We start from the raw sequence: 23,843 nt of genomic DNA, 5'->3' as shown, positions 1-23,843 counted from the left end.
CCGGCGTTGTGGGGGCAGGGGCGTGAGCGCGCGGGGGGTGGCAGGTGTGTGGGGGCCTTGGAGCCTCCGGTGGTGGGGCAACCCGTGTGTCCGCGAGTGTGTTCCTGTCCGTGCTTATGTCTCCTGTGTGTCGGTGCCATGTGCACACGGGGGCCCAGTTCCTCGTGCACACATGTGCCGCCAACCTTGTTGCAAACCTGCCCTGTCTTATCCTGCCTCTGCCTGTTTCCTACCTAGGGAGCTGCTGGGCCAGCCACTGGCTTGTGAGTTAGTCCATGAGCATACTGGCCCATGTCACCTCTGACCCTGAGCATGCATGTCCCTGGCTGGGGCTCACCTCCTGTCAGCTTTGTGTGTGGGAATGTGTGGCTGCATGAGCAAGATTTTCTGTGTCCCTGGTGGCAGGTGTGTGTCTTTGCATGTGCAGATCATTGGCCTAAGTATCTGTGTCAATCCCCGGCATGGGTGTCCAGGGCGTGTCTGGATGTGGGTGGTGTGCTGGTGGTGGTGGTGAGGGGAGTAAGTGTGTGTGAGTCTGCTTGTTGGAATCCTACCATGTGTGAAACACCTTTGGGCTAGGCAGATGTAAGCCCCTGCTTGGTCAGGGAGTGGGAACAGAAAATCTGAAAAGGGAAGAAGTGGAGTCAAGAGGAAAAGTGGGAGAGAAGGGGAGAGGAGGAAGAAGAGAGAGAGGCTTGAAGAAGAGAGCAGAGAGAGAGCTAGGGAGAAGAGAGCCAAGCGAGAATGAGCCAGACTTCGGAGAAAGAAGAGGAGATAAGAGCTTAAGATGGGGAACTGGTTGGAGATGATTAGAGAAGGGGCCTGAGAGCTGGGAAGGCAAGGGGGAAGAGAGAGTCAGGCCTTTTGGTAAAGTGATCTCTGAAAGAAGAAAAGAAGGAAGATGGAAGAGGGCACTGGATTCATGTAGGCCCTTTTGGATCAGGCTTGGTTAGATCAGAGGAGGCCACTCAGGCATAGAGGCTGGTTCACAGTGAGGCCTTTCACGGCAGGGACTGTCATTAGAGGTTCATGTCCCCAGCACAGTGCACTGTCTCCCATTTCTGCTTTCTGTCCAACCCCCATCCTCATCCTTCTCTGGCAAACCTCCCTCCCCTGGCTCCCCTTGAGAGCTGCCAGCTGGGTGTGGAGAAGAAGAAAGGCCAGAGGGAAGGTTAGGGATTTGGGGGATCGGAGGGCAGAGGGAGATTCTGTGGGTGATGGCAACATTAGAGACATTGGAGGGGCGGGAGTCCAAGCCCTTGCTGTGTGTGTGTGTGAGTGCAATTGTGTGTGTACACGGGGTGTGTACATGCGTGGGCGTGTGCACAATGCCTGTGTTACGGGTTTGTGTAGGTGGCTGTTGTGTGTGCATGTGTGTATACATCATGCTGGGATGGTACATGGAGCCCCAAGATCACAGTGTATGCTTTTCAGATTTGCTGTGTGTGTGTACACGGATGTATACTGTGTTCTCAGTACATGTCACTGCATGCAGCACTAATAACAGGATGTTCTCTGTTTCTGTCGCTCTGCCCCCTTTTTCTCTGTGTTTCTGTTATTCTTGTGGCAGTGAGAGTCTTTGTAAGCATATGTGTATGTGGCCTCCGTGTACCTGTGACTTATGTGTAAGTTCATGGATTTTAGTTCCTGGTATTATGTATAAGGTTATATTACTTCCAAGAATCAAGCAAACCAATTAGCAAATTTGTTCCTCTTCTGTTAATATATTAGTTCCTTAGCAAAAATTTTAGTGGATTTAAAGTTAGACTTTGCCTTTATTAGAGGATCTTGCGTGTGAAAATAATGGTTGAGTTAGGTTCCCTGAAATGAGAGTGTGGCAGCCATACCTGAGAAATGCAGAGAAATTAACTAGGAAAGATATATCCTGAACCCCTAGATGCATTGCTCCATGTACAACAGAAGGATAATTAACACATTTGCTCCTGCTTTTTTCTGTATTCTGGTAGCAATCGCGGGTACCTGTGTTAGAGTGAAGGAAGGACTGAGGAAGAAATGGGGGTTGTCCTGAGACAGAGTGGATGTGGTTGTACGTTTCATGTGAATGAAAGGATGTTTGTGCTTCTTGGATGTGGGGATACCTTTATGTGGTTGGGATCATGATGTATTCAAGCATGAATCTTAGGGGTTAAACTGGAATTACCCTGCATGGGGGATATGTGTGTCTTAGGGTCACATTTCTGTAGTGTGCTGCCCACATGATTGCCCAATGAACTCAGGCCACAAAGTCCACACCAGCAGCTCTCATGTGGGTGTCTGGGTTCAAGTATGTACTCCCCTGTTGGAGTGCTCACATATGTCTAAGTACATATCCTGTGGGGTGTGGGCCTCAGTGTCTCAGAATGTGGATCTATTGTCTGTATGTTTCATAAGCACATAGATCCCTATTTATTTTTTGTATTGTTGTTCTCATATACACATACACAGCTCAGTGTGTGTTTCTGTACGCTACACACGTTCCTGACGGACTCTAAGGTTCTTGTGGGATCCACATTTTTGTGTGCAAACCTCCTAACATCTCGGTTTTATCGGCAAAGGGAAGCTGGGGACTGATTCTAGGGCAATTTGTAATTCTGAAGCAGACAGTGAAAATATAGTTGTGGCTCTCCCTCGTTCTGTTCTGGAACCTAGAGGGTTAACAGGCAGTTCTTCCGGTCCACCCTCCTCCCTCCAGCCTGTAGCTTCTTGTTGCTGTGGAGATGGTGGCCCCGCCCCTGATGCAGCACCTGCCCCCCCATTGGCTGCAGTGGTGACTGTGGGGCTGAGGGGGGAGCCCAGGCCTGGGCAGCCATTCTGGAGCTGGAGCCGGAGCTTGGCATCCCCCCACTTTCATTCTTCTCCAGCCCCTCAGCCCCTCTAAATTCCTTTGCAGCCGAGCCCCAGCTTCCCTCTTCAGAGCTGCCATCCCTCTAGGCTCTTGGCAGGCTGAGCTTCATCCGCATTCATCTCCCCTCCTCCTCCTTTTCCTGTCCTTACTTGGGAGTCCCCAGAACCCCCACTGTCCATCCTCCCCACCCCCTGCCCACTCCCCTGCATTCTTTTTTCCCTTCCCCCCTTCCCTTCTGAGCCTCTGCCACTGCAGTGCACGTGGAACCGGCTCCTTCTCCCCTTCCCCGCACTGCCCCTTCCTAGGATTTTCTGTCCCTGGGCTTCTCCCCCTGCTACTCCTCAGAGGTCTCTTCTAAGGCCTCCCCCTCCAGTCCAGGGAGGGGGTCATGGGAGGCAGCCCTGGCCCTCCAGAAATACAGGGGTTCCAGGAGGTGGAAGGCAGGTGGAAGATGTCCCCAGTTGGGGGGAGAGGAAAGCCTGCCTATGGGCAATGACCTTTAACACATCTTTCCCCCCAGCTAGCCCCTTCTGGGGGGGTGGGCACCTTCCTGGATCTTTGCTATCCTTCATTACTGGGGTTTTACTGACCCCCTCAGCCATGTCCCCCTGCTGACAGCCAGTCCCAGTCATGGGCCTCAGGCCTCCCACCCCATCCCCCTCAGGGGGCTCCTGCTCGGGTTCCTTGCCCCCTCCTTCCCACCGCCAGCCTCTCCTCCGCCGCTGCTCTTCCTGCTGCTTTCCGGGGGGTAGGTGAGGCCAGAGCTGTGGGGTAGAGGGAGCGGGGGATGCACTGGGGTCAGGGATGGAAACCTGGGTTAAAGCTCCACTCCTGGCCCCCTCCTCCCCAACTTTCCTTCTGGCCTTCCTACCTTCCAGAATACCACTTGGGTCGCTCGAGGAGAAAGAGTGTCCCAGGGGGGAAGCAGTACAGCATGGAGGCCGCCCCCGCTGCACCCTTCCGGCCCTCGGTGAGTGAGTGAAAGCGGTGAGTGAGTGAAAGCGCCTGCCAGATGTGGCTCAGCTGGACCCCCTCCCCTCTAGCCCCAGCTGGGGTTCCTAGGAGTCTGAGAAAAGGGGCAGGAAGGAGGAAAAGAGAGAGGGAGGAGAGAAAGAGAGTGTCTCCCCACCTCTTTGGTTTTCCCTTTCTTGACTGCCCCCCTGCTTCTCAGACCAGCCCTCCCACCTTCTCCAAGCTGGTGTGTGTTTGTGTGTACGCTTGCACTGTACCCATGGGAGCAAGAAAGACAACTGATATTAGGACTCCTATCCCCCTTTCCTCACTTCTAGAGACTCCCCTTTCTCTCTCATCCCACCTTCATTCAGGGACTCTAGGAGCTTAGGGATTAGTAGGTAGAACTGACCCTACCTCAACCCACCTCTATTCCCATTTCCCCCCCAGCAAGGCTTCCTGAGCCGGCGGCTAAAAAGCTCCATCAAACGCACGAAGTCACAACCCAAACTTGACCGGACCAGCAGCTTTCGCCAGATCCTGCCTCGCTTCCGAAGTGCTGACCATGACCGGTACAGGGGCTCGAGCATGTGGGATGAGATCGATGTAATACAGGGTCTCTGAAGTGAGATGGGGAGGGAAGGGGGTTTCTGCATGCAAATGTTGAAGGACTCACCTAAAGTTGGCTGGGAGATGTGATGGGGCAGGGGACAGAACAAAGAAGAGCTAGAATAGGGTTCTGTGGAAATCAGGAGAGGGGTAGGGTACAAAGAGAGGCCAGGCAAAGAGGCAGGAAATGGAATGAAGGTGAAGCCAAGGTGGGACTCCGTAGACCAACAGAAGGATGGGTTCCAGCCCGGAATCAAAGGGGCTGTACAGAAGGACAGAGGAGTGACCCTGGAGGAACATGTAGGGGATCCAGGGAAGGGATTGGTGGGAGAGTGCAAATAGGATCTACGTGGAAGGGTGTGAGGGAAGGGCAGGAAATATAGGGACACAAGTTAGAGTGGGGCTGGGGGTGGCTGATATTAATGGATGAAGGCCAGGGCTCAGGGACATCATGCATAGGTGAGGGAAGGTACAGTTAGAGCATGGCAGAGAAAGGAGAGGCTGGGACAGGTATGCAGGGTATCAGAGTGGGGAGAAACCTACAGAGAGGCATGATGAGGAAGCCCTCAGAGAAGTCCAGAGGGCAGTGTTTCTGAGGCCAGGCTGTAAGAGACCTCCAACTGTTTGCCTCTGCTGTCTGCCTCTTGGGGTCCCTGTCTGGGTTTCCCGCTCACCCATTCACTCCCCAGTGAGAACCCTGCCCTCCGTTTCCCCCATGTCTGGCCATCCCCCGGGTTGGGCAGGTAAGGAGGTTGGGTAAGGTGAGTCACACCTTTCCCTGCCCCCCTCCCGTGTTGCCAGAGCTGGATTTGGGGCCGGCAGGAGGTGAGGGCATGGTATTCCTGGCCGCGGGGGTGGGGGGCCGGGGGCCGGGGGAGCGTCGCGCTGACGGCAGCCAGAGCCTGCGATGACGGGGCTGCTATAAATAACCTCTTGGAGGCTCCCACACCCGAGCTCCCCTCCCGCTTTCTCACTGCTCTCTACTCTTTATCCCCTGCCCATCTCCTTACTGCTTGTTCTCTTGCCCCTCTTATTCCTCATGCCCCCAGCCACTTTGTCTTCTGCCTTCCTACAGTGATTGTCTGCGTTTCATCCCCTCAGCCTGTCCCTATCTTCCAGTTGGCCCTCTTCCCCTTCTCCTATCCTCTGTCTGGCTGCTTGCACCTTTGCCTTCCCCTTTCTCCTTCTTGCCCTACCTCCTCTTCTTCCCAGTCTCCATCTTCTTTCTCTTATCTTCTTCTGCTCTTTTCTGCCACAGCTTTCTCCAAGTTCTTGTGATTTTTCCCTCACTCTTGCCCCTGGTTCTGCTGAAACTTGTCCTTATATTTGTTCATTCATTCTTTGAATCATTAAATGTTTATTAGGCAGTAGCTGTGTGCCAGATCCAGGCTAGACAGATTTCTGTGCCTCTAGTTCCTTACTCCCATTTTCCCTTTTATATTGAGGCTCTGGTTTATGGAATCACCTGGAACTCCTACTTAAAGTGTCTCTGGCCCACCTTGTTCTTTCTCCTTTTTTTTTCTTTTCTGCCATGGTCCATTTCTGGGTTGAGATATTTCTAGATGTTCCCAGTCCTCAGAGCCCCTTAGGTGTGAACTGGGTGTAGGGGAGTTTCTTAAAGGATTGTTTCTCTCACATCCCTCATGTCCTTCCCCAGGGATAGGCTGGGTTTCTTTCTGTCTGTTTTTGTGTGGGAAGGGGGTTCAGGAGACCTTCTCTCAAAGTCTCCATCCTACAGCCAGACTGATGATGCAGGGCCCCTGCTTGTGTAAGAAGAGTGGGGATCCTGATCCTCTCTCCTGACCCTCCTGCCTGCCAGGGCCCGGTTGATGCAAAGCTTTAAGGAGTCACACTCCCATGAGTCCTTGCTGAGTCCTAGCAGTGCAGCTGAGGCCTTGGAGCTTAACTTGGATGAAGATTCCATTATCAAGCCAGTGCATAGCTCCATCCTGGGCCAGGAGTTCTGCTTTGAGGTACTGGGTCTAGTGGGCTGGGGAGGGCCAGAGGGCAGGGATGGTGGAGGGTGGGGGTAGAGAGGCTTAGAGAAAGTGGTACAGGTGAGAGTGTCAAGGAAACCTCTGGGGCTGGAATAGAGGAGGTTAGGCCAGGGAGAAAGAGATGGTAGTAGAGTCTCCAGTCCTTAGGAGTCACCTCCCCTCTGGAGCCTCATCTCTCAACTCTACACCCCTCTTTAGGTAACAACTTCATCAGGAACAAAATGCTTTGCCTGTCGATCTGCAGCTGAAAGGGACAAATGGATTGAGAATCTACAGCGGGCAGTAAAACCCAACAAGGTATTGGGGAGTAAAGGGGACACAGCATGTCAAGCTGCAAGCATGTCAAGGGCAGAGGTCAAGCTGCAAGGGAAGTTGGGGGCCTAGGGAGGAAAATGAGTTACAGGAGAGCAGGCTTGAGGGAGGAGGGAAGTTAGGTATAAGAGGCCTGGACAGACAAGTGTGACCCCCATTATTCTGAGTTCCCCATTGTCTCTTTCTGTAATGCTATTCTACCTTGTGATGTTTCTCTGCCCTAGAAATCATAGACTTATGGAGTTGACAGGACTCTGGAAGTCCTCTTCCCTATAGCAGGAATGCCTCACTAATATCCTGTTTGTAGCATTTCTGCAGGACATATAAAATGCAGTTAGCCAAGTCTCTATATCTGGACTTCTTCTCTAAAAGAAGGAATTGGTGATAATGGGTTGGATTAAGTGATCTCTAAATTCTCTTTGGCACAGAAATTCTATAAGTCTGTGTTCCTCCCAAGACTTCTGCCTCTCAAGAGAAATGCTCTCAGTTCCGTCAGCTCTCTGTATCCCACTTTCAAGCAAGCCCACAGTCTTGGCCATCTTCTTCTGGGGGAACTCTTGTATCTCAATGTCCTTCTTGAAGAACTTGAGGCCAGGCGCAGCGGCTCATGCCTATAATCCAAGCACTTTGGGAGGCCAAGGAAGGAGGATTGCTTGAGCTCAGGAGCTTGAGACCAGCCTGGGCAACATAGTGAGATCTCATCTCTACAAACATAGAAAAATTATCTGGGCATGGTGGCACATGCCTGTAGTCCCAGCTTCTCAGGAGGCTGAGGTGGGAGAATTACCTGAGCTCAGGAGGTCAAGGCTGTGGTGAGCCGTGATCATGCCACTACACTCCAGCTGGAGACCCTGACTCAAAAAAAAAAAAAAAAAAAAAAAAAAAGAACTTGACCCAAAATGCTGGACATGATCTGACCCATGCAGAGTTCAAACACCCTGTTCTTTTTCAACACATTGCAATATCACCTGAGCCTTACCATAAGCTTGTGATTGATTGTATTATCCCAGACCCTGATTACACCAACTATCAAGCCTTACCCATTCTGTATTTATACAATTCTTTTTTTTTTTTCAATTTCTGATTCTCTCTGTAGGACTTTCCAGTTATTTTCTTCAAATTCTACCTTAATATTTTTGGGTAGAGACCTCATCTCTACAATAAATCAAAAAATCAGCTGGGCGTGGTAGCGCATGCCTGTAATTCCAGCAACTTGGAAGGCTGAGGCAGAAGGATCACCGGAGCCCAGCAGGTCGAGGCTGTGGTGGCCGGAAGCGGCCACTGCACTCCAGTCTGGGCGACAGAGTGAGACTCCAACTCAAAAAAAAAATAAAAAAATCTTTCCCAATACTGATTCTATTATCTAGTGTATAAACTCCCCTTCTATAGTGATTTCCTAGGGCTACTGTAACAAATTACCATGAACTCAGTCACTTAAAACAACAAAAACTCAGCTGGGTATGGTGGCTCAGCCTGTAATCCCAGCACTTTGAGAGACCGAGGAGAGAGTATTGCCTGAGCCCAGGGGTTAGAGACCAACCTGGGCAACTTGGTGAGACCTTGTCTCTACAATAAAATCACAAAAACAAGCCAGGCATGTGTCTGTAGTTCTAGCTACTTGGAAGGCTGAGGTGGAAAGGATTGCCTAAGCCCAGCAGGTCAAGGCTGTGAGCATGCCACTGCACTCCAGCCTGGGCAACAAAGAGTGAGACTCCAACTCAAAACAAACAAATGAACTTATTCTCTCACAGTTCAGGAGGCTAGAAGTCCAAAATCAAGGTGTCAACAAGCCATGCTCCTTCCTCATCTCTTCATAGCTTCTGGAGGTTGCCAGCAATCCTTGACATTCCTTGGCGTATAGCTGCATTTACCTAATTTCTGCCTCTGTCTTTACATGTCTGGCTTCCTTCTGTGTGTCTCTGTACTTCTGTCTCTTCAATTCCCCCTCTCCATCTAAAGACACCAGCTATGGGATTAAGGGTCCATCCTAATTCAGTATGACCTTGTCTTAATTTGATTACATCTGCAAGGACCCTGTTTCCAAATAAGGTCACATTCCCAGATTCAGGGTAGACATGAATTTTGTTCAACTCAGTCCACCTTCTGAGCCTTATGATTGCTGTTTCTATCCCACTTTCTCACTCTCTTCTCTTTTGGTGTTTCTCTGTCCCTTCCCCTTTGTATCCGTCATGCCCACCGTACCAGGACAACAGCCGCCGTGTAGACAATGTGCTGAAGCTGTGGATCATAGAGGCCCGGGAGCTGCCCCCCAAGAAGCGGTACTACTGCGAGCTTTGCCTGGATGACATGCTGTATGCACGCACCACCTCCAAACCCCGCTCTGCCTCAGGGGACACCGTCTTCTGGGGCGAGCACTTCGAGTTTAACAACCTACCGGCTGTCCGTGCCCTGCGGCTGCATCTGTACCGTGACTCAGACAAAAAGCGCAAGAAGGACAAGGCAGGCTATGTTGGCCTAGTGACTGTGCCAGTGGCCACCCTGGCTGGGCGCCACTTCACAGAGCAGTGGTACCCTGTAACCCTGCCAACAGGCAGTGGGGGCTCCGGAGGCATGGGCTCGGGAGGTGGAGGGGGCTCAGGGGGCGGCTCAGGGGGCAAGGGCAAAGGAGGTTGCCCGGCTGTGCGACTGAAAGCACGTTACCAGACAATGAGCATTCTGCCCATGGAGCTATATAAAGAGTTTGCAGAGTATGTCACCAACCATTATCGGATGCTGTGTGCAGTGTTGGAGCCTGCCCTGAACGTCAAGGGCAAGGAGGAGGTTGCCAGTGCACTAGTTCACATCCTGCAGAGTACAGGCAAGGCCAAGGTGAGTGTCATACCCTCAGGAAATGATGTTTTGGGAATGGGCGCTTGTTTGACAGCAAGGATAGGGCAAATTCATGAGATTGGGTTGTGCAGAGGCTGACCTTTGAATTTTCTTGGGTCTCAGGACTTCCTTTCAGACATGGCCATGTCTGAGGTAGACCGGTTCATGGAACGGGAGCACCTCATATTCCGCGAGAACACGCTCGCCACTAAAGCCATAGAAGAGTATATGAGACTGATTGGTCAGAAATACCTCAAGGATGCCATTGGTATGGCCCACCCTCAGGCCCTCTTCCCAAATCTACCAGATGTCCACCCCAACCCTAAACCTGGCTACCCTGGACCCCAAGTCCACCCTTTTCCAGCTTGATGCGTCCTTGCCCAGAGTCCTAGGACTCCAACCTCTAGCCACCTATTTCTGCAATTCCCTTTCCCTGCCCTTGGAAAGTATGACCACTTCCTGTTGTGCCCCCACTCCCCAGGAGAGTTCATCCGTGCTCTGTATGAGTCCGAGGAGAATTGTGAGGTAGACCCCATCAAGTGCACAGCATCCAGTCTGGCAGAGCACCAGGCCAACCTGCGAATGTGCTGTGAGTTGGCCCTGTGCAAGGTGGTCAACTCCCATTGGTGAGACTGGGAACGCTGGGCTGGGGGGCCAGGGTCGGGGGAGTTGTGTGTTCATCTGTTCATCCATCTGTCCATCTTCAAAGAGGACTGAGCACCAGTTATGGGCAAATTATTGTTCTGGGTGCTGTAGAGCAGACAGAAGTGAATACTCTGGTCCCTGCCTTCAGAGGGCCTCCACCAGAATGAGTAGGAACAAAGTAGATAAAAAAACCATGGAGCCGTTATGGTGTGTCTTAAGTGCTGAGCGAGGGTCCCCAACCATGCAACATAAAACCAGAGAAGGCAGAGCTTTGTTAGATAAGCAGGGAAGAGTTCCCTCTGGCCTAGGTTAGGTTGAAGACTGGGTTAGGTTCCGATATGTGGACATGGAGGGCAAGAAAGACATTTCAGAAGATGGCTGTGAGACAGGCACGTGTGTGATGATGAGAAGACCCAAGAGCTCTCAGGGTTCAGAGTTTAGAACAGGTTTAATGGAGCACATAGCTCATAATGGTAAGTGGAGGGAGAGAGGTCTGAACAGGGGATTAGAGTTTGAATCTGGAAAGCCTCAAGTTAAGGAGTTTGAGTTCTTTGGTAGCTGTGGGATGCCATTAAAGGCACCAGGAAGTATCGTGATTGAGACTATTAATCTATAAGTAGAGCAGAGTGTCAGGGGTGACTGGAGTACGGAGAATGAGGTCCACGCCAGTTGGGGGCTATTGTTAATGGGTCAGGCATGAAAATCAGATGAGGACAGTGAAATGCTGAATTGGGACAGTGACAGGAAGGGGCTGCTGCAAGGACCCCCTGAGGAAAAGATCAGTAGGAGTTGTCAGCCGGTTGCAAAGGAGGGGGCATGTCTGTGGGGAGTCACAGATGACTCAAGAGGCCGTGAGGCTGGTGGTTGGGAGACCGGTGGCCTCATTGACAGAACCAGGGAAGTCGGGAGGAGGAGCCAGTTGGAGGTGTGGGGGCGATGGTGAGCTCCGCTTTACACAAGTTGAGTTTAAGGTGTCAGTGGGACATAGAAGTCGAACTGGGAGGTGGGGGAGTGAGCTCTGAGCCATTCCAGGGACTGGGGATCATGCCTGGGGTACCTCCATCCCCATTTCCCTGGAATCCAGAAGAGTTGGGGGGTCCGAACTCCCTGTACCTCAAGTGACCCTCCATCTCTCTCCCATCTCTGTCTCTCCCTGGTGTCTGTTTTTCTTCTCCTCCTCTCCTTGTCTCTCTCCCACACCCCTCCATCTCTCTCCCACGTGTCTCTCTCCCCTCACCTTCTCTCCTCCCTCATTTCTCTCTCCCTAATCTGTCTGTTCCCTCTGCCATGGCCCCCTTCTTCCTGCAGTCTCCCGTCTTGCTCCTGCAATCCCTCCTTTCCTGTCTCTCTCACCTCTGTTTCCATACCCTCACCTCCTACCACCCCCCTCAGCATGTTCCCTGGAAGCTGAGGGTCTCTGGGGCTCAGTCCCGGTCTCTCTCTTTCTTTCTCTCTCTCTCTGTCTCCCCACCCCTTCCCCCCAGCGTGTTCCCGAGGGAGCTGAAGGAGGTGTTTGCGTCTTGGCGACTGCGCTGCGCAGAGCGGGGCCGGGAGGACATCGCTGACAGGCTCATCAGCGCCTCGCTCTTCCTGCGCTTTCTGTGCCCAGCAATTATGTCGCCCAGTCTCTTTGGGCTCATGCAGGAGTACCCAGATGAGCAGACCTCACGAACTCTCACCCTCATCGCCAAGGTCATCCAGAACCTGGCCAACTTTTCCAAGTGAGGGAAGCTCTAGGCAGGGGGCGGGCAGGAAGGGTGTGCAGGAAGGGTCTCCTGAGTCCCCAGAGACCCTAAGGCAGGGTGGGCTTGAGGTCTTCTGTGTGTGACTGCTACATTGTGGATCCTTGGCCAGGTTTACCTCAAAGGAGGACTTTCTGGGCTTCATGAATGAGTTTCTGGAGCTGGAGTGGGGTTCCATGCAGCAGTTCTTGTATGAGATCTCCAACCTGGACACGCTGACCAACAGCAGTAGCTTTGAGGGTTACATCGACTTGGGCCGAGAGCTCTCCACACTGCATGCCCTGCTCTGGGAGGTGCTGCCCCAGCTCAGCAAGGTCAGCAGATGCCCCCTTTGCACCATCCCCAAATGGCTCCAGAGGCTTCTGGGGCCTAAGAAACTATCCCCTGCTCAGATTTGTCTCCCTTCCTTGCTCCCCAAGGTGTCACTATCCTATCCCAGCTCAGATTCCCCCAACCTGTACCCTCTGAGGGCCTCTTAAAGGTGGGCACTCAGCCTCTAGGTAACAGCCTCACCCTTCCAGGAAGCCCTCCTGAAGCTGGGCCCACTGCCCCGTCTTCTCAACGACATCAGCACAGCTCTGAGGAACCCCAATATCCAAAGGCAGCCAAGCCGCCAGAGCGAGCGGCCCCGGCCTCAGCCTGTGGTACTGCGGGGGCCATCGGCCGAGATGCAGGGCTACATGATGCGGGACCTCAACAGGTGAGTACTCTAGGACCCCCACACCTGTGCCCTAGGAGCCCCTACTCTCCTGGAAACTCCTCACTTGTCCCCATGTGCATTGCCCTAGGGCTTGAAAGAAAGGAAAAAGCAACAAGTTCTCAGGGAAAACTGGTAAGGAGACGGGTACAGTCAGCACTAGGCTGAGACCCCTTTACAGCCCAAGGGAGACCCAGTGAAAGGGCCAAGATTCAACTTAGTTGTAAGCCTAGAGGGTCCCTGCTGCAAGCCCTGAGGTGCTATCCCTGTGCTTGTCATGCTTGTCCCTAGCCTGAGGTTCAGCCAGCACATGTTGGTTTTGCCATGAACCAATCACATGGAACCAGCACAGCTTGGTTCAGTGGTGTCAAAATATTCAACCCTGTAAGAGTTGGCAAATGAGCACTTGCCCCAACCACCACTAGAACTCCACAGATGTCCCTGTGTCCCAGCACTTAGAGAGGTGGCAGCTGGAAGCCTACTGGGGCCACAGTGCCTGCTTCAGAGCCCCAGCATCCATTCAGATGGGCAGTGCCCATGCTCAGCTGCTGCTCATTATTTTGGCGATCACCCTGCTTGTTGTTCTGCCCGTGTCTCCCTCCATGACAACATATCCATCCCACCATCCCCGCTTTTCCTTCATTTGTCCACACTCCTCTCCTTCTCTCTCTCTGTGCTTGCCCCTCTTTCCATCTCTCTCCAGCTCCATCGACCTTCAGTCCTTCATGGCTCGAGGCCTCAACAGGTGAGGGGCTCTCCCCTCCCCCACCCTCCTCTCCTTTCCTCTCCTGTCTGCTGCCTCTTCCCACCTCCCCCCACTGGCCTTTGCCCTCTTCCTCTCCTCTCCTCCTCAGTGCGCCTCATTTCGTCCATATCTAGCCAGCCCTGCCCCTCATCCCTCTTGCTGCCCCCATTTCCCCTCCTCTAGGCCTTACCCCCTTCCCAGAGGGTCCTTGTCCTTTCCCTTTTCCTACCTGTCCCCTCCCATTCTCCCTGCCTGCCCTCCACAGGCTGCCACCACCAGCTCTCTGCCCTTCCCTGTGGGTCCCACTTTTCACCCCAAGGCCTGTGCCAAACCACAGCAGGCTCCATTGCCAGTAGGCCTGACCTGATCTTCTGCTGTGTGCCCCTTTCCTTTCTGACAGCTCTATGGACATGGCTCGCCTCCCCTCCCCAACCAAGGAAAAGCCGCCCCCACCACCACCTGGTGGGGGTAAAGACCTGTTCTATGTGAGCCGTCCACCCCTGGCCCGTTCCTCACCAGCATACTGCACAAGCAGCTCGGACATCACAGAGCCAGAGCAGAAGATGCTGAGTGTCAACAAGAGTGTGTCCATGCTGGACCTGCAGGGCGATGGGCCCGGTGGCCGCCTCAACAGCAGCAGTGTTTCCAACCTAGCAGCTGTAGGGGACCTGCTGCACTCAAGCCAGGCCTCACTGACAGCAGCCTTGGGGCTGCGGCCTGCACCTGCTGGACGCCTCTCCCAGGGGAGTGGCTCATCCATCACGGCAGCTGGCATGCGCCTCAGCCAGATGGGTGTCACTACGGACGGTGTCCCTGCTCAGCAACTGCGCATCCCCCTCTCCTTCCAGAACCCTCTCTTCCACATGGCTGCTGATGGGCCAGGCCCCCCAGGGGGGCATGGAGGGGGCGGTGGCCATGGCCCACCTTCCTCCCATCACCACCACCACCACCACCACCACCACCGAGGTGGAGAGCCCCCTGGGGACACCTTTGCCCCATTCCATGGTTATAGCAAGAGTGAGGACCTCTCTTCTGGGGTCCCCAAGCCCCCCGCTGCCTCCATCCTTCATAGCCACAGCTACAGTGATGAGTTTGGACCTTCTGGCACTGACTTCACCCGTCGGCAGCTTTCCCTTCAGGACAACCTGCAGCACATGCTGTCCCCTCCCCAGATCACCATCGGTCCCCAGAGGCCAGCCCCCTCAGGGCCCGGAGGTGGGAGCGGTGGGAGCAGTGGCGGAGGTGGCGGGGGCCAGCCACCTCCATTACAGAGGGGCAAGTCTCAGCAGTTAACAGTCAGCGCTGCTCAGAAACCCCGGCCGTCCAGCGGGAATCTATTGCAGTCCCCGGAGCCGAGTTATGGCCCTGCCCGTCCTCGGCAACAGAGCCTCAGCAAGGAGGGCAGCATTGGGGGCAGCGGGGGCAGTGGTGGCGGAGGGGGTGGGGGGCTCAAGCCCTCCATCACCAAGCAGGTAGGTAAGGGTAGGAGGAAGGTGGGCTAGGAAGAGGGAGGGAAGAAGGAGATGGGGATCTGGATGTCGAAGTGTCTGTAGTTTGAAGTTACAATCTTCTCGCCTCCTTTCAGTCATTAAACAAATGTGTATAGAGGGCTTGCTATGTGCCATGTGCTGTTCCAGACACTAAGGATATTTCTGCGAACTATTTTGGACCTCTTATTCCATAGGGGAGACATAAGTCACTTCTCTGGCATCCAGAGATGATGACTAGAGCAGGGTAACAGGACTGGGACTATCATCTCCTTTGGCTGTGCTCTCTCCCTCTAAACCTTACCTTTTCCCACCTTTCCTCTCTTTCCCTACTGTGCCTTGTCCTAGCATTCTCAGACGCCATCCACATTGAATCCCACAATGCCAGCCTCTGAGCGGACAGTGGCCTGGGTCTCCAATATGCCTCACCTGTCGGCTGACATCGAGAGTGCCCACATCGAGCGGGAAGAGTACAAGCTCAAGGAGTACTCAAAATCGATGGATGAAAGCCGGCTGGATAGGGTACGCTGGGCCCTACCAGCCCCAAGCCCCCGTTTTCCCTTTTACCTACCTTTCACCCACTAGACAGGGGTCTTTGAGCTTAGAAAATGTTGGGACTGATTTAGATGGACCTGTTCCAGCAAGTTCCATAAAAGAATTAAGACCTAATACTCCAAGGCAGGCATCTTATACAATGAATTCACATCTCTCTGCATCCAGAAGGGTTGGTGATGTATGTAACCTCTTCAGAGAATGAGAAAATAATCTCTTTCAAATCATTTGTTCAGGCCAGGCGCAATGGCTCAAGCCTGTAATCCCAGCACTTTGAGAGGCCAAGGTGAGAGGATTGCCTGAGACCAGGGGTTCAAGATCAGCCTGGGAAACTTGGTGAGACCTCGTCTCTCCAATAAATTTTAAAAATTAGCCAGGTGTGGTGGCGCATGCCTAGAGTTTCAACTACTTGGAAGGCTAAAGCAGAGAGATCACCTGAGCCCACCAGGTCGAGGCTGCGGTGGCTGTGACTGTGGCACTGCACTCCAGCCCGAGCCACAGAGTGAGACTCCAACTCAAAAAAAAAAAAAAATCATTTGTTCTGTGCTTTAGATGAAGAATCCTTGTTGAGAAAGGCTCTAGACTAGCATCCAATAGAAGTTTCTGCAGTGATGAAAATGTTTTGTAATCTGTACTGTTCACATGTGGCTAGTTGTGATTCAGGAATTGAATTTTCAGCTTTTTAAAACTGAACTTAAATAAATTTTTTAATTTAAAATTTGAATGGCTACATGTAGCTAGTGGCTACTGTATTACACAGCACAGCTCTAGACTCTAGTGGCAGTAGGGCAGATAAAATGACTCTTGAGCTATCCCAGCCCTAGGATTCCAGGGTTATTAACAGAGAGGTATTTCTAGATTCTCAGCTTGGGATTTACTTGAAGACTCCCTATCTCCAGCACACAGCCAAGGAGGGAGTCACATGGAGGACAGCATCTGCTTTCCCCCATCCAATATCCTCCTGTGTCTTCCTCATGTGTTCTGGGGACTGGCTTGGAGCTTATCTTTAATTTCTGGTTACAGTTACTCAAGGTGTGTTTGTAAGTCTCGAGGTTTCTGTGTGGGTCCTATATATCCAGATATACATGTGAGGGGACATCTGTACCTCTCAGGGTGTGGGAGTCTGTGACCTTGCTTCATTTTTAGAGAACCGCTGCATCATAGCAAGGCCCTCTCAAAAGTAGATGTATGGGTATAACCAATAGGCAGAGAAAGGCTTGAGAAAGGCAGTTGGATGTCCCTCCCTGTGCAGTGGCTGTTCTTGGCAAGCAGGGATACAGGTTGGGTGGTGGGATCAGGGCGAGGCGCCCCTCACAGTGCGGGGTCGTGTGCCCGGCGGGCAGGTAAAGGAGTACGAGGAGGAGATTCACTCACTGAAGGAGCGGCTGCACATGTCCAACCGGAAGCTGGAAGAGTATGAGCGGAGGCTGCTGTCTCAGGAAGAACAGACCAGCAAAATCCTGATGCAGTATCAGGCTCGACTGGAGCAGAGCGAGAAGAGGCTAAGGCAGCAGCAGGTGGAGAAGGATTCGCAGATCAAGAGCATCATTGGCAGGTGAGGGGCGGCCTGGGGAGGGGTTGCAAGATAGAGCCTGAGGCTGAAGAGAGCAAGTTACTCTTTCAGGTCCCATCCCCAAACTCAGGAGATCAGCAGGAGAACCCACCTCTCAGGGATGCATTCCACTTACCTATCACCAGATGGGGAGAAGGCTCTTGCTTTGTGCATTAAATATCCCTTTATGAAACCCTGTCTTCTCTCCTGATAGAATAGCTTATGAAACCCTTGGAAAATGCATCCGTTACTGTCCAGCCATCAGCCTAGGCTGGGGCCCTTCACTAGTTCTTCTCTAGCCTGTGGTGTTCACCCCACAGCTAAGCAAGGCTCCCTCGCCTGCATAGCCCCTGGCCACCCCCATCCTGAACAGACTCTCCCTCTCCAGCCTTGGAAGGGTGTTTTATTAGAAAGGATCTTGTAGTCTGTGCATGTTTTGGCTGCTCCAGCAAGCCTTGGGCTCCAAAGAGGGTGTCTCAGCATGAGGTTCACTTACCTTAAGAGTGCTGGGGGGAATCCTGGCCCCCACTCTGACCAGAGCTAGTTCCATTTTAATACATTCTAAATACATTTTTGAATAAGATTTAATGAGATAAAAAGGGCTTCTTGACTTGAAACATTTTTTGAAAACTACTGCCCTAATTGATATTCTTTATGAGAAATCACCTTGAAACTGTTCATCAAAGGCAGGGATTTGAAATGACAGTGATTGCAGAGACCCCTCTTGGGCTAGGGGTGCCCCAGGAGCTCTCACTGGAGATGGCCTAGGTTCAGTGAGGTGACATGGGAGATGTAGAAGCCAGGTCCTCAGCCATGGGGAGTCAGGGGAAGGGCTGCTGCTGTCCTGACCAGGATAATGGAAGACTGGGGGTGTCTGGGTGGTAAAGGTCTTTGAGGCACAGAAAGCTATCCTTAGCAGGGAGATGTGAGGATCCCTCAGGGGAAGGTGGAGAGCATTATCCTGAGGTAGAGGGTCACGGTAGAGGAGAGATTCTGAGGGAAGGGAAGAGAAGAATGCCTGAGGCTTTTCCAGAGAGCTGCAGGGGTTCCCTGGGATCAGGAGTTCCATGGACAGGCTCCAAGCCCATGTCCGCCACTAACCCCACTGAAGCCCGTCCCTTCAGGCTGATGCTGGTGGAGGAGGAGCTGCGCCGGGACCACCCCGCCATGGCTGAGCCGCTGCCCGAACCCAAGAAGAGGCTGCTCGACGCTCAGGTGGAAATTACAATGTCATTTATCTTCTCCGTGTCCCATCCCCATCCATCCCACTGTCCTTCGTGCACTTACACCAGCCGACCAGCCCCATCACCATTTGTCTCTCCCACAGTCCTCTGGCTGCTGCCAGCAGCCCCCCAGTGACCCCATCTTCATCCCATCGTCTGTGCCTTTGTCACACCCGGCAGCGTCAGCCCCACCCCTGTGCCTTCCCATCCAGTCTTCCCACTCCTGTCCATAGCTCAGGATCCTCTACTAGAACCTCAGTCTTTCTGCTCCCATGCTCCACCCAGTTCCATGAACGTCTTTGCCCACTCCTTCTTTGCCCACTTCTGTTCACAGAAGTTCAGCTTACTCTGAGCTCTTCTTGGGTCAGGAGTGCTAGAAGCTGCTGTTTGCTAGAATAGAGCACAGGACAATGTGAACTGCAGTTCCCCAGGCCCTGGGAATACCCTGGAAACTTGGGATCCCCATCACCTCGGTTCTCTTGGCTCCTCATTTATTCTGACTCCTTGTCAGTCCCTGCATAGGTGCTTCTTCCTGACTCTTCAGCTCTTGAAGGTCTTCCACCCTGGAACCTCTCTTTTCCTTCAGTGTTTTAAGTCAGCCTCCCTTTGGCTTTCCTCCCTGTCTAGCCCTCACACCTGATTTGCTTCCCAGCTTCCTGCTGCCCAGCCTCTCTTCTCACCAGCCAGCTTTTAGGACCTCCCTTCTGTATCCTTAACCCCTTGCTCTCCCAAAATTCTCCTCACTTTCCTACCCATACTCTATCCTTTGCTCTTACCACCAGGCTGCCCCCCAGCCCCCATCAAGGTTCCTGATCCCCCAAACCCACTCTTTCCCCCTGCAGCTCCTCATCAGGTAATTCTCCTGGTTCCGCTTTGGCCACGGGTGGAGGACACAGGGGGAGGTGACTCCGGACCACTGCAGGTTGGTGGTGAAGCCCATTCCCCTCCAACTCTCCTCCGGAGCCTCTCCCCTCTCACTGCTGCCTTTCACGATGAGAACCTCCACAGACCCCACCTCTGTCACCTGCACAGACCCATCTCCCAAGGCACCGCCCAAAGACAGCACTTACTACTATCTCCAGGACTGTCCAACAATACCTGAGCAACACCAAGAGTTTTACCCTAGAGGGCCTAGCATATTTCTAGATCACACCATTTTTCCTACAAAACTACTACTCCCAACCTTCTCCTGACTCCTCTACCTCTCCAGTGTATGTCTGTCACCCCCCATTTCACCAGAGCGTCCTTGGGAGGTTGGGGGTGGGTTTGTTAATGGGGTAGAGATGATGATGGGTGGGGGGACCCTGACTGTAGGGGCTGTGCCGACTGCAGCAGGTAGGTTGGGGTTTCTCTTCCTTCCCTAACTTTGATTCTCTACCCTTCCTTACCTCTTCTCACCTGTTTCTCTCTCTTCTTCCTTCCTTACATCTGTGAGGCAGAAGGCATCTGAAGTTCATATTAGCCCTTGCTGGGTGGGAATTTGGAGTGGGTAGTTAACTCGGGAAGACGTTGGGATGCCCTGGAAGAAAATGCTGTTGAGATGACTTGACAGTAGGCTGGGTGGGTGGGATAGGAAGAAGGAGCCAGAAAGAAACCTCAGACAGATGTTAGGATGTGGGCTGTCCATGTGGCCTGGGAACTACAAGCAGGAAGAGACACCTTCCTAGATCAGATCATGGGCTCAGTAGCCATGATGATTCCCAGGCAGAGATGCTAGGAACCGTCTGTTAAATAGCCTTGTATTCTTGTCAGAGCTCACATCCCCAGGTTGCTGATGCCACTCACTCCCCCTCTTCTGCCACCCAGTGGTCTTGCTGGACACATAACTCTACCTAAAAAGCCAGTAAATGAGAACCTGTCAGACACAGATATTATTTCTGAGATGCTTTATTTTCTTTGGGATTGATCTGCAGTGGGCAGTGGCTCCTAACTACTGTAATTTTAACTCTCTGCCTGCCTGGCCTCTCTGTCAAAGTAGTTAGTGATCTGTAAACAGATGCTAAAAGGCACCAGAGGACCTCACCATTTAAAGGACTCCTGCAGTGAATTATTTTGTAAAATGAATAGTGGTACCCTAATTTATCTGCTTTCTAAATTTGGGTCTATGGGGGTGTGAGGGCATGCCTATGTGCTGTCTCTAACAGATAAGCAGAGGGAAGGGAATCTGGGGATTCCTTCTGCTCTCCTGCCATACTCAGGGCACCCTACTATATGTAATTTCCTCTCTCACTGACTTGCAGAAAATGTGTGAGATACCCAGCAAGCTAAAAGGCAGCTTTGCTTAAGGCTGGGACTTGGGTGACCTGAGAGGTGAGCTTCTTGATCCTGGGATAGAAGGGAGAGCCGCAGCCTTTAGTTGGAAGGTTTTTATATCCTGTGAAGATAAAGTCAGACATAGCTACACTGCTGGGCCTAAATGCCCTGTGGCCTAGAAAATAATTTAGACGTTTGTTCTGAACTACTTGTAGTAGGTATTGGTTCCTCTGCAATTCAGCCATTAATTTAAAACTTAGTTTTGAACCTGAATTTTATTTTATTTTATTTTATTTATTTATTTATTTTGGGTTGGAGTCTCACTCTGTCACCCAGACTGGAGTGCAGTGGCACACTCCCGGCCACCACAGCCTCGACCTGCTGGGCTCCGGCGAACCTTCCGCCTCAGCCTTCCGCCTCAGCCTTCCAAGTAGTTAGAACTACAGGCACGAGCTACCACGCCCGGCTAATTTTTTGATTTATTGTAGAGATGAGGTCTCGCCAAGTTGCCCAGGCAGGTCTTGAACCCGCGGGCTCAGGAAATCCACTCACCTCAGCCTCCCAAAGCGTGGGATTATAGGCTGATCCACAGAGCCTGGCGAGCCTGAATTTTAAAAAGCCAAATGAGCAACCAGAATGGTAGGGGAATTCAGATGACTTTCTTCTCTCCCAGCAGAGGAACAGAAGGGAGGGCTAAGGTGATGAGAGCAGGACCTGGGGTGGGAGTAGGGTTTAGTACCCTTCACCCTCTAACTGGGAGTCCAGGGAGAACTGAAAGAAAGGTGAAGGTGGAAAAGAATAAAGCCAGTTTCTGCTTCCTGGGGTTGCAGAGATGGGGGCATGCTGTGTCTGTGCAGAAGCTCCTAGTCATTTCTGCCGTATGTGTATGAGAGAGGCAGCCTCCCACGAGGTTTTCGCTTCCCACATTACTTCCCTGAATCCCCTTCCTTTCCCCCCAGTACAGTTAAACTTCTCTTATTTGTAATGTTATATTTGAGAAGATGGCCACTCTGAATAAGTGACAAAACTGAATGACAATGCCTATTTAATGAAATGCATGTCTTCAAAATATATACAGTAAGTAGAACTCAACGAACAAGGCTTTTTCCACTCAGGTCCTTAGGGAGCATGCGTTAATGAATAGATAGGAATGAAAAGTCTGCTTTCTGGTATAGGTTAAATATCCCCTCCTACAGACATATTTCTACCACTAATTTGCTTAGCACACCCTTTCTTACAGATAAAGGAAAACTCAAGCCCAGTTTTTGTTCAAATTATGAAAAAATTCCAAATCCGTAGGGGTTTGGACTAATGAGGTTTTGCTGTACTGCCTCCCCATGTTCCTCCACACAAAGTTCCTACCTCAGACTGGGGGTGGGCTGGGAGGGGGTTTCATGAGGAGGAGGGCGGGCTGGGCAGGGAGTATTCAGGTGAAGCTAGAGGGGTTAGGTTGGGGGTGGGGTAGGAATTTGCTGCTTTTGCTCTGATTTCCTGGTGTGACACTCTGGGTTGAAGGCTTGAAGGGCCCTGTTAGGAGTCGGGGTGAGGGGGTGAGATTCTCTTCTCCTTGATCCCAGAGGACATAACTTCTACAGCAGGTGAGAAACAAAATAGGAGGATGATGGGCACTGTCCTGGGAGGAGGGGGCGGGGCATGGCTTGTGGAGTGGGCTGGCTATGGGGGAGGCCATTTTTAGGGGACTGGCATCCAGGCTGCCTTGAAGCGTCTCAATAAGTCCGCGCTCTCCTCTTTGGTGTCTTGCAGGAGAGGCAGCTTCCCCCCTTGGGTCCAACAAACCCGCGTGTGACGCTGGCCCCACCGTGGAACGGCCTGGCCCCCCCAGCCCCGCCCCCCCCACCCCGGCTGCAGATCACCGAGAACGGCGAGTTCCGAAACACCGCAGACCACTAGCCCACCCAGCATCACAGACCTTCTTCTCCTTCCCTGTGCACCCCACCCTGTAACAGCACCAACCACCAGGACTGGACGTCACCGAGGGACAACGGGATTGCCTCCCTGAATGCATCCTTGGGGGGCACTGATCCCCCACCCTACTGCACCATTTCTAGGAGGGAGAGTGGGGACCCTCAGCTGCCCCCTTTTCCTTTCTGTCGGGGTGCTGCCCTCTCTCTGACCCCCAGGGACCCTTGCCCCAGAACACCACCTACCCTACACAGACCCCTTCACTCCGGGGTGCTATCCCCATCCTCTGCCTCATCGTTCCCCTGAGCACTGGGGGACAGACCCCTCACCCCCACCCTGGGGGTGTGGCACCTCCAAACTTTCAACTTCAGGGTGATTTTTTAGCAGTAACCAGAGCTGACAATCTAACTCCCCTCCACCGCCCCATTTTGGCCTCCCCTGCCCCCCTTGTTATGGGGAGGGGACCCCGGGTGAGGGGGCCCTATTACCCCTTGATTTCTCAGGAGCGTCTGGGGGGGCTCAGCACGCACAAACTCTTTCTTCTCCTACCACTCTTAAATTTACTCCCTCCCCACCCAGAACCCAGATGGGGTGGAGGGGGCCAACCGGGGCAGGGAGGGGGCGGCAAGGGGGGAATGGGAGTTGTCTTCCCTTCTTCCCACACCTGATCTGCTCTCGGCTGGTCCCAGAGCGGGGTGAGGGGGCTTATGCCCCCCCCTCCCCCAGTGTGTTGGGTGGGGTGGAATTGAGGTTAGGATGAGGGGTTCGGGTTTAGGAGGGTGTGTAAGTTGGGAAGGACAGACTAGTTGATCTGCCATACCCTGACACACACAGTCTCCCCTGACCCTCCCCTCTCTCTTCTTGGTCTCTACTCCCAGGGGGAGAGGGGAACTTACTCTAGGAAAAGCCATGTCTCTCTCCCCCAGGGTGAGGGGACCTGTGTTGGAGGAGGGGTGTTGGGGGGCCCCCTTCTATGACTCTGTCCCCGGGGGGGAGGTAGGACAGGGCTGGGCTTCTCTCTCATCCCCCCCCCAATCTCTCTCCACCTCCCTCCCTCCCGCCAGCTCCACAATTTTTCGGTGTTTCTCTGTACATAGTTCTCTGGCGGGATAGGGGAGGTAGGATGGATGGGGTTTGGGGTGGGTAGGCCGTGAGAGGGGAGAAGTCCCTTCTTGGCACCCCCTCTTCCCTGACTGCTGTCCCCTACCCAGCCTTGCCTTCCCATCCCTTCTTGCGTTTGGTATTGAGATTCTCCCAGACTCCACCCTTCTTTCTTTTGTATGGACAGTTCTCCTTCAATCCCATCCTCCTACACATACCCAGCCGGGGCCAAATTTATACTTATATAAAAGTTGTAAATATGTGAAATTTTATCCCTGTGCCCTTTCCTCTGCTTTCCCCACCTCAGGCCCTACCCCTGGCCCCTCCTCTCTTCTTTGGCTGTTGTAATTATCTGGGGTTTGTACTGTACATATCCGGGG

At 52.8% G+C, this 23,843-nt stretch overlaps 1 protein-coding gene across 6 annotated transcripts in view; it reads left to right on the top strand.

Annotated features, from left to right (window-relative positions):
• Positions 1 to 23,843, top strand: part of SYNGAP1 (synaptic Ras GTPase activating protein 1) — a 29,476-nt gene extending 5,633 nt beyond the window's left edge. For 2 of the 6 annotated variants that reach the window (XM_008060100.2, XM_008060109.2), the window contains 16 exons: positions 3,724 to 3,815; positions 4,247 to 4,368; positions 6,225 to 6,378; positions 6,601 to 6,699; positions 8,920 to 9,543; positions 9,667 to 9,811; positions 10,025 to 10,169; positions 11,673 to 11,909; positions 12,043 to 12,244; positions 12,452 to 12,630; positions 13,331 to 13,372; positions 13,773 to 14,844; positions 15,208 to 15,381; positions 16,755 to 16,966; positions 18,088 to 18,178; positions 22,204 to 23,843. In XM_008060100.2, coding sequence (XP_008058291.1) covers positions 3,724 to 3,815; positions 4,247 to 4,368; positions 6,225 to 6,378; positions 6,601 to 6,699; positions 8,920 to 9,543; positions 9,667 to 9,811; positions 10,025 to 10,169; positions 11,673 to 11,909; positions 12,043 to 12,244; positions 12,452 to 12,630; positions 13,331 to 13,372; positions 13,773 to 14,844; positions 15,208 to 15,381; positions 16,755 to 16,966; positions 18,088 to 18,178; positions 22,204 to 22,350 — 3,737 coding nt within the window. In that variant the 3' untranslated portion in view covers positions 22,351 to 23,843. Of the gene's footprint in view, positions 1 to 3,723; positions 3,816 to 4,246; positions 4,369 to 6,224; positions 6,379 to 6,600; positions 6,700 to 8,919; positions 9,544 to 9,666; positions 9,812 to 10,024; positions 10,170 to 11,672; positions 11,910 to 12,042; positions 12,245 to 12,451; positions 12,631 to 13,330; positions 13,373 to 13,772; positions 14,845 to 15,207; positions 15,382 to 16,754; positions 16,967 to 18,074; positions 18,279 to 22,203 lie in introns of those variants that run through there. The other 4 variants (XM_021713362.1, XM_021713372.1, XM_021713364.1 and 1 more) reach the window with 4 other exon arrangements.

This window comes from Carlito syrichta, unplaced genomic scaffold (genome assembly GCF_000164805.1).
Source record: "Carlito syrichta isolate Samal-C Ts95f unplaced genomic scaffold, Tarsius_syrichta-2.0.1 Scaffold92604, whole genome shotgun sequence".
Classification (NCBI taxonomy): Eukaryota; Metazoa; Chordata; class Mammalia; order Primates; family Tarsiidae; genus Carlito; species Carlito syrichta.
Note: the sequence above shows the minus strand (reverse complement) of the source record. Positions and strands in the feature narration are given on the sequence as shown.